Raw genomic sequence first — 10,627 nt, forward strand, 5'->3', positions numbered from 1 at the left:
CAAATGACTCATATTTAAACCAAGGCATTTCCTCTCGTGTCGGCTTCTACAAGAATAACATTGGTGATTGCATTGGTTGATTTGCTATCAACCTTTGTGTCCAAAAATCCCTTTATGATGAGCTTATGAGCATCATTATTGCCATAGAGAATACTCGAGATAGGAGCTGGAACTCCCTCTAGTTAGAGACAAACTCTAAGATTTCTACCTAAGTATTCAAGAACCCGCAAATGGTGCCTTGGCAACTTTACACTAGATGGTGCAACAATATTTTTATCACATTACCAAAAAATCTAGGACATGCTTCGAAACCTAGAAAAATGCAGTTTATTTTTTTATTTGTAAATCAAATCATTTAATCCCTCAGTTTCTCTAATAACCGATGGAATATATAATTTGATTCTACTACAAAAGCACTCGTTAATAAATTGTTACCATAAATATAACTTATATGTAGCCGCTCAAAAATCGTACACATCATTCTTTTGAATGAATTGCAAGACAGAAAAAATATTCAATGTTCTTCTTTCTATCTTGAACAAAACATTTGTCCCTTACAATCTAACCCACATATTGATGTTGATGTTGTTGTTTTGAAATAACCTTCCTATGTTGTTAATCAAAGGGTATATAACAAAATATGCTTAAGATAATATTAATCAAATGGTATATTATGTTCTCTTTCTTGTGAAAGTATTTGCCATGAAAATATTTGCTCTAGAAATGCTCATGAACATCAGATCTCTGGGATGGATTGCAAGTGCATAAAAAAATCTCATATTTGGAACATATAACATATATGAAGTTGGATAAGTTACAGAGAATTTGTGGAAACCAACGGTATGCAACTAAATCTTGATAACAACAAAGATTTGTTGTTCTTCAAGAATAAGAGCAAAGATTTGTTAAAACCTGAATTTATTGTAAACAATGTATTTTAATATTCCGTGTAAATAATGTAATTAAAAAAAACTTATTCACCTCAGTTTTGAACTGAAAATCGAGGGGTATGTGAAAAAAAATACTTTTTACCTCGATTCTTTGTCATAACCGAGGGGATATTTAAGCGTGTTTATTGAGGATATTCACCATCCTTGAACAAATCTTTGTCGTCTATTTAATGAGTATCAATGCTCTAGACATTGCCATTAGTGATCCACGTGAAATCTAAAACATTCATTATAAAAGCATTCTGAATATCAAAAATTGATAATGAAACATTTGACATGAAAACTTTGAAGTGTGAAGAAGCTTGGTAAAGTTCTCTATAATGGATTAAAAGAGCAGAAAATTGTTTGGGTTTAACGTTTGTGTTCTTCAATACTCATATAACTGAATATTTATTTTATTTATCTAACTTTCTTTTCTGTTTTATATCACAAATAAATAAATAAATAAATGCAAAAGTCATTAAGAATACATTGCACCTAGGGGTGATCGTATCCGAACCAATCCAAAAGCAAAACCGCAAATCGAACCAATCCAAACCGAAACCGCAAAAAACCGCGTTTGGTTTGGATGATTTTGGATGGTTTTTGGACTGAACCGCACGGTTTGGTTTGGTTTGCGGTTTTTATTTCACGAAACCGAACGGAACCGAACCAAACCGCATATTTAACTTAAGTTTTAAATTTTTATAATTAATTTATTATCTTTCCAAATTCAATTGCACACAGCCACATCTAACGTTTTGAATTTTAATAATTAATTTATTATTATATATATATATATATATATAATTCTCTACATGTATTTCATTTATAATGTATTTTTAGTTCTCTACTGTTCTTGTAATATAATTTCTTTTGTATGGTATAATATCATATATTATATTGACATTGAATTACTTTCCTTTTTCCTTTTATTTCAGTACATTTTTATTTTATAGTGTAAACCGCAGTCAACCGAACCGATCCTAACCGCATTGGTTTGGTTTGGTTTGGTTTGGATGACTTTTTAAAAATCAACCGAACCAAACCGAACCGCATGCATTTTTATCTCGCGGTTAGGATGACTTTTATGCTCAAAACCGAACCAAACCGCACCGCGAACACCCCTAATTGCACCTAACATTTTCTCTTCCCCAAGATTTCATTGAAACGAGGATCCATCATTTGTTTTTCCATGACACTGATGACGATGAATTGAATTCAAAATTTGTTATATATATTTACTTTAATATTTTGTGTAAATAATATAATTTCTAAACAAATTAATTTATTGATATTTTGTGTAAACAATGTAATGAATATTTAAAAAATATATATTTTCCCCCGGTTTTGATCATAAACCAAGAGATATGTGGCACTAATTTTGAAAATATAAAAAAGTTTTTGTTGAGGAGCAAACTCTTATGCAGATAACTTTACCGCTCGGTTTTTTAATTACCAAAGGGTAAAGTGACAGCTTTTCATGAAGCTTTTCGTTACCTCACTTCTCTAGCCAAAGTTAAATACATTTTGCGTCCGAAATTAAATGTGTTTTTTTAATAGTGATGAGACACTCCTACCTTGGTCATAATGAAATAACTTGTTTTGAATATGTTAAGAATGCATAACTTTAGATTTTTTTAACTCGTTTGATTTTCTTGAGTATTAGGCTAAGTCCACTCCTTTTATATTTCATCTCTTCTATTTTAATATACAAGGATTATATAAAAAAAATACTACTACTCCTTCCGACGCAAAATAAATATCACATTTGTTAAAAAAATATTATCCTAAAATAAGTTTGCTTTTAGTTTTCATTGGAATTTTTATTTTTATTTTCTAATTATATCATCTCATTAATACTTTTAATTTACTATTTCTCACACATTGCATTAATAATAATTTGAAAACCAATAACTGACAAAGGGAGTTTGATAAAATTATTATTCTCTATTTTATTTATCACATTTTTTTAAGAGTTTAAAGATAGTGCATTGACAATATAAACTAATTTTACATATGCAACAAATCAAAAGCTTTATACTTACCATGTCATATTAGTTTTTTTAAATTAAAATATGTTTTAATGGAATATAAAATTGTGATGTGTAAAAATATTTTACATTATCAATGCATTTTTTTTTCTTTTTTTAATATGTGTGAAAGTGTTTAATGAAACATTTATTTTGAGAGACGAATAGAATATCTTAAATTTCTCTAAGAGACAATCTATTATGTGAAATTTATTCAGTATAATACATATCCAACTTATATATAGTCTTTATACAACTTAGTATAGTCTACATATAGTTTAATTTTTTCTAAATTTATTATATAATGTATATAGTCTATATACTATTCAAATACATTTGTTATTAAATAAATTTTAATAAAGAATTTATAGTAAAATATGACTATTTTAGTTTTATTCTCTAAATTATAATTAATTTTTCCTCTAGTTTTCTTATTAATATGAAAAAATAAAAAGTGAATTTAGAATCATAAAATATTTTTCATTAATAAATTTTCCGATATTATTTAAATTTCTTTTTTATCAATTAAAATCCTCAAATAAAGTTTGACTAACACTGTAACTGTTTTCAAAAGAACTAAAAAAATACTGTAATAATATCTAGAAGTAGAAAAATAAAAATACTAAAAAAACTGTAATTTCTTCGTCAAAGGACCAATCTTTTCTCTTTCTCAGTTTCTTCAATCATTCTTCAGAAAAAAAAAAAAACATTTCATAACTCCAAATAGATCTCTCTAAACTCTTTCTTTCATTCTATATTCTCTTTCACGATTCAATCCCTATTTTCTAGGGTTTCGGATCCTTCACTCTTTTTCTTCTTCTTCTTCATGTTTTTCTCTGACCTAAATTAATGGCGTCAATCCGACGGACGCTATCTCCGGCCTATAACGACCGTCACCACTACATAAACTCCGTCTTTTCGTCTTCCTCTCCGTCTCACAAACTTCCTTCTTCGAACGCTAACTACTCCGCTTTAGCTTCCTCGTTTCAGAAACTAATCGGTAGCGTTTTCATGCGACGCTACAATCGGAAGGGACAATGGCGACGAATTGCTTACAGGTGTGTGATTTTCTTCTTCGCCGGGATTTTGTTAGGAATGTTTCCGTTTGGTAATCTTGTTCATGATATTCCTCATCGACGGAACGAGAAAATCAGTTTCGATATCAAGACTCCTCACGCCGACGATGATGCTCAGTTAGTTCTGGACGATCGTGTTCCGGTAAAGCGCGGTGCCGGCGGCGGAGGTGGAGGCGGAGTAGGTGAAGACAACGGAGGCGGTGGTGGCGGTGGAGATACTGGTTTTGTGATTGATCCTGTGAGTTTGAGCTTGAGGATGAACGATGAGAAGGAGAAGGAGAAGGTGAAGGTGAAGGCAAGGGATTTGGTTGAATCTGAGAGGTTTGATATTGTGACGAGGAAGCAATTGATTGTGGTGACACCGACTTATAACCGAGCTTTTCAGGCGTATTTTTTGAATAGGTTAGGGCAGGTTTTGAGATTGGTGCCGCCGCCGGTTTTATGGGTGGTGGTGGAGATGAATTCTGCTTCTATGGAGACTGCTGAGTTGTTGAGGAAAACGGGTGTGATGTATAGGCATTTGGTGTGTGGTAAGAATTCGACTGATTTGAAGGATAGAGGAGTTCATCAGAGGAATACGGCGTTGGAGCATATTGAACATCATAAGCTTGATGGGATTGTTTACTTTGCTGATGATGATAATGTGTATTCTCTTGAGTTGTTTCAGACAATTAGAGATATCAGGTACTACTTATTCTGTTGTTAGTTGGGTTTTGGTTTGGATTTATACTTAAATTGAGTTTCCTTATTGATGGGTTTGGTTTGCATATGATTTATTTTGAGTTATGTTGCTTGTTTTGGAGATGTGGTTGTTGCAATTGTTGACAAAACTGGTTGCCTTTTGTTTGTTGGCTATTGTTGGTACCACTGGCTTTTTGGGGTTTACTTGATCTGTGCTAGTATTTGGAATTTGTGAGATTGTGTTTGTTGCCTTTTGTTTGTATTTGGAATGTGCGTTGTAAGTGTCAACTTCATAATTTACTACAGAGAATTTGTTGTTCTCGAGAGGAATCAATGTGGCAGAAATTTTTTGTTCTTTAGGGATCAATTTGGGGTTTACATTCTCAAGGACTAACGAATTTGCTGTCAAAAACTCCGAATTCGTAGTGTTTTGATTTAAATGATTAAATTTGCACTTTGTTTTTGGGTATAAATTTGCACCTTATTTTTTGGTATTCACAAGCTTCTCTAGTTAACAAAGTAATTGCATCTTTTCTTTCTTACATTAGCATGTGTAATTGCTACTTCTTTTTTCCTTTATAAATCTTGTTTTCACCTTTTCCTTCATAATTTCTCAAAAACATGAAATCAAATGAAAATAAGGTAGCATGATAATGTTTGTAACTTCCAGTAATTAGTAAAAATATGCTTCAATGGTTAGGGAAGGCCACATGCTTCAATGGAGGTTCATAGTGTGGTTTGGTACTAAGAACTGGCATCTGTTCAATTTTACCCACTGAATCAACCATCTTGGACACTTATGTTTCCCCTTTTGATTGTTATGTCTTTACTTCATTTTGCTTTGATTATGAAATTGAATCAAAATTCACTTTGCAAATACCTCTTTCATGATTAAATAAACTCAAGTGTTTGGAGCTGTAAATGTTGAGTTTTATCTGTTGGTTTTTTTACATGGGGAACATTAATATGATGTTTTTTTCTTGTCAACAACCCTGTTTTTCCAGCCGTTCTTTACATCATTCAACTTTTACATGCTCAATTGTGCCTTTATGAATTGTGTCCTCCAACTTGTTCATTCAATTCCTAATCCTATTTTCTAACGTTGACTTGGTTTTATAGTCGTTTTGGCACTTGGCCTCTCGCCATGCTTGCACCAAGCAAAAACAAGGCTATTTTGGAGGGTCCGGTATGCAATGGAAGCCAAGTGATTGGGTGGCATACAAATGAGAAAAGTAAAAGACTTCGAAGATTTCATGTTGATATGTCTGGATTTGCATTCAACAGCTCAATCCTGTGGGATCCCAAGCGGTGGCGACGCCCTACTTCAAAACCTATACGGCAATTAGATTCAGTGAAGGAGGGTTTTCAGGTATGCCTCCTATCATTACTTATTTGCTCCATCCCCATATTACCTGCAATTCTTATTATCATTAAGCTGATAATACCTTTAACTTTATAGGAAACCACCTTTATAGAACAATTGGTAGAAGATGAGAGGCAAATGGAAGGTTCTCCTGCTGGTTGTAAGAAAATAATGAATTGGCATCTCCATTTGGATGTTCATAATGTAGTTTATCCAAAGGGTTGGATGCTTGAGAAAAACCTAGATGCTGTCATTCCCATCAAGTAATCCTCCATCAATTCTAGAGTGTGCGATAGGTATGGTCAGATTTGTAATGTGGCATAAAGAATGTTATTTGTAATTCTTAAGCAAATGCAAAAGCTGCTAACTTCCAGTTCTCAGTTTTGTTAAGTGGTGCTATAGAAATATAATGTGATAACTTGAAAAGTTTGTCTCATTATAGGCTGTTGTAATTGTAAGATATCCTGTCATCCTTAGCCCCCATCCCTAAAAGAAAGAGAGAAAAGTTTCCCCGTTGTTTGGGGCCCTACAACAACCTGAAATTTATGTAGTTTAAGAATTTTTTATGGATTTTAATGGGAAACCAAGTTAACTTACCTTTTGTTCATGACAGTTTGCCCATGTTTGGTACTGGTCCAGCACTGAATAGATGGGTGCATCAGTTAGCCAGCATTGGCACTAATGCTATGTTGCCCAGCAAGACAGAAACAGGTTATTGATTTTGTTTCCCAAATTTTCTTGCACATAATTGTTTGCAGGGGAAATTTTTTGTTATTGTAAAGTATGTTACCTTTTGTTCTTTTAGAAAGAAATCCTCTCCAAAGGAGAAAAAGAATTGTTTAAATCAACTTGTTTGATTGTCAGTGTTGTACACAGTTATGTAGTTAGTGGACAATTCATTCCAAGGACTGATATTGATGTCTCGACCACCAAAATATGCAGAGGGCATTTTCTAAAATGTACTTCACTCGCCCTATAATGTTGTTTTCATTCTTTCAATATATGGCATTCGTCTAATACTTGCTTAGTTTGATAAACATATACCTACATTGGCGTGTAGCATAGTGTACCATAATACATGCTACACTTTGTTTTGGACTAAAATTCAGATTTTTAGGCATGAAAATTAGTAGTTGGAAGCATAAAGTTGAACTGTGTTGAATTTGAAGACTGGCGGAAAGCAATTATTTAATTTACTTGTGTTGGGGAAAAATATGGCAAGCTGCTTGCCTACTTTGGAATTTACTATTCTGTCATTGCTAATTATCTTAGCCTTGCGGTGGAAGCTTGGTACAAAATCAGACCTGATTCAGTTAGTTAGAGTGTGTGTTATATTTGCACAAGTGCTAAATAGGCCATTGTAATATCTGCAAAGCTGTCTCAATGGTCATTATTAGTTGTGAGGATTAGCCTCAGTTTGGCTGTGCTTGTTTCCACCTCTCATTCACCCTCATAGTCCTCTCATGGGTGTTTGTCCCTAAGTTACTCTACCCCTCACAAAAGATACAAGTTTTATCTCCCACCCTCTTTCAAATCTCCCAACCAATACATTGTTCCCCTCTCTAGCTCTTTTCACTCAATCCCTATAATCTCTTCATCAGTTCTACTCCTTATAAACCCTATTCAGCGAAGCCAATTCCACATCTTCTCTTTACACAACCAAAGCATAACTTGTTCTTGTTGCTTCCGACTCTGTTCCATCAGTCCTCAACTCATGTATCCACCTCCTCCTTTTCAAGTTCCTCTATTCAAACAACACATGTTATCAAATTATAATTAACATCAGACCCTGTCATAATCACCAGTATAACCTTTCCCCACTGTCATTTGTTTGTTTTTCCTGGCCACTATGAGCTAGAGAATTTTAAGCAAGCTCTAAAGGATCATAAATGGCTAGCTGTTTACGTCACAAAAGAACCAAACCTAATGTCCTGTTCCCTTTCTTGCCAATAGGAAGTCTATAAGATACAAATGGGTCTTTTGCATCAAGGAAAATGCTGAAGGCGATTTTAACAAGTCTAAAGCTTGTTTAGTAATCAAGAGTTTCCATCAAATCCATGGTTTTGATTTTAATGAAAATTTCTCTGCGGTCATTAAACTTATCATTATTCATATCATTGTCACGCTAGCTCTCACTATCAATTGGATGTTACAACAAGTAACACTATCAATTGGATGTTACAACAAGCAACACGGCGAAGGAAGTGTTGCAAGCATTCCTCCCTACTATTCGAATTACTTGCAGTTGGTTGTTCTTGAGTTTCTGTTTCTGTTGTTCTTATGAATGAGATTTAAAACAAAAACAAAAAATTATGCTACAACTTGGCAACGTTTTTCACATATAAATGATTGAAACCAACCGTGGCAATGTTTGATTTAGCTTAGGGTTATGTTATGCACTGATATATCATATATGTACTCATCAATACAAGACTCGCCATAAGCACATATAGTAGTACTAAATAAACACATCAATAAATAAATGATAAAAATAGTATACCAAATTAATTAATTTAGAGAATGTTCATGAGCAAAATCAATTGGAGAATGATAGATGAGTAAATACCTTAGTGTGAGGAAAAAGATAACTGAATATCCTATCTCTTTTTCATTTATGATCAGTGTTGTTCCCTCGGTGACTCCAATGGTTGCGAAAGCAATCACAATTAACACAAATCACAAAGTCGCGAATGATCAATAATCTGCAAAATAACAAAATGTAAATAATATATGAGGCGTAGCAATGAATAAATACCCTTAGATTTATGTATGCAAATCTTCCAAAGTGCAATAAATATTTCTCAAGTGAGAGATATAACAGAACAACAGAAATCAAACCAAGAAATGTCACGCAAAAAGTAAAATTAATTTTGGTGAGAACCCTTCTTCTTTTATCATGTGGTAACATTGTTTTATGTTGTATTCATGGTTGAAATAAAGTAGCCATAAAAATAGGGAGGTTTGACCGGAATTAGTTTACTTGGTCGAAGTAGCAATCTTGAAAAAATGCACTCAACATAAATGATTAAAGAATATATTAAAAGATTAAAAGTTAATACATTATGTTTAAAATATCATATTAAAATCACAAGAGTTCTCCACATATTTCAGAAGTTGTAAGAAAGGTAAAGAAGTATGTGTAGAATATAAATTAAGTAAGAAATTGTGTTCCTCTTAATTTAATACACACCAATTTAAGAAATTTAAAGCAAACTCTAACAAGAGGTAGTAAGAATTTTTACTAATGAAAATTTCATTTTTAATTTAGTATTTCTTTTTGTGATATTTTTTAATAATGCATTTTTATTTCATTGGCTAAAAAAAGAACAAGAGGTAATAAATATTAATATGTGATTTTTATAGATAATTTTTCTAGATAGTTTATTTATTAAGACATAAATATGAAAAATTTGACATGTTCTTATCTTATAAATTTGAAGTAGAAAATCAATTAAATAAGGAAAGTAAAAGAGTTTGATCTATATTGGTGATGAGTATATCTCTTAATGATTTTGTGGGAAAAAAATTATTTATATATGAAACAATTCCTGTTTATATATGAAAAAAAATGTGCCACTTCCATGTGACTTTTTTCTCTTCTCTATCTTTTTTTCAGCATAAAAAGAAAGAAGAAAAAACAGAAAAACAACATTAATCAATAATAAAGGAAGAAATCGTCCCTACTATTCAATATACTTGAGGTTGGTTGTTGTTGTTGGGTTTTTAATCTTAATTTTTTTATGAATGAGATTTAAAACAAAAAATAATTATGCTGCCATGTACAAACAAAAATAATTGGAACAAAGTGAATGATGATGGTGGCATCTTTAATAAATTAAACTAGAAGGGTTGCACTTTAAGTCAAGAGGCATATCTAGCACATGCTCCATCCATGTTTTAGAACCAACAAATTTGGAGAGCTTTGCTAACTTATGTGCTTCCTCATTATAGTTCTGAAAGAAACATGATTAATGGAGTCGAACTTGATGATGGGCCTAATACAAAGGTAACAATTCACGAGCCTTAATAAATATTGATTAGAATCTCACTATTCATGAGTCTTAAGCAATGGAAAAGAATGAGCGGGTGCATTCTCTAACTTATTTCTTTTTTCATTCATACTCTTTTGTATGGTTCAAGTCTCAAACTTTAAAAAAAATAGAGGGGTGATGAGTGTCCTAGTATTGGGATCCATTTATCATTCGTCTATATCAAAAAACACCAATCAATTTATTTTCTTTTGCTTTTTAGCTTTACCTTGTTAAGCAAGAACATGTTGATTCCTTTCTACGACAACTGCGTGAGTCTCCAAAAGTCGAGCAGCAGTAGCATGCGAAATTAGCATCATTCATTAAAAAACAAAAACAAACCAAAACTTTTGAGCCGAACTACGACACTCTGATTCTTCATAGGCATTAGGTCGCGGGGCCTAAACAAGCACAACTTTGTAAAATCTTTCTTCTTTTCCCCGTATTTTCTTTTGCATGCATTCCCTTTTAGCCGTAAGCTTCAGACTTTTAGTTTGCCACCCTTAGGTTAGAACAA

General features: G+C 32.5%; 1 protein-coding gene across 1 annotated transcript; it reads left to right on the forward strand.

Moving 5' to 3' along the window:
• Positions 1-3,608: 3,608 nt before the first annotated feature.
• On the forward strand, positions 3,609-6,994 carry LOC131660144 (probable beta-1,4-xylosyltransferase IRX9H). The gene is made up of 4 exons (XM_058929300.1): positions 3,609-4,722; positions 5,839-6,088; positions 6,179-6,378; positions 6,696-6,994. The coding sequence occupies exons 1-3, from the start codon at positions 3,812-3,814 to the stop codon at positions 6,347-6,349; spliced, it is 1,332 nt and encodes a 443-aa protein (XP_058785283.1). The 5' UTR covers positions 3,609-3,811; the 3' UTR covers positions 6,350-6,378; positions 6,696-6,994.
• The last annotated feature ends 3,633 nt before the right edge of the window (positions 6,995-10,627 follow it).

This window comes from Vicia villosa, linkage group LG3 (genome assembly GCF_029867415.1).
Source record: "Vicia villosa cultivar HV-30 ecotype Madison, WI linkage group LG3, Vvil1.0, whole genome shotgun sequence".
Taxonomy (NCBI): Eukaryota; Viridiplantae; Streptophyta; class Magnoliopsida; order Fabales; family Fabaceae; genus Vicia; species Vicia villosa.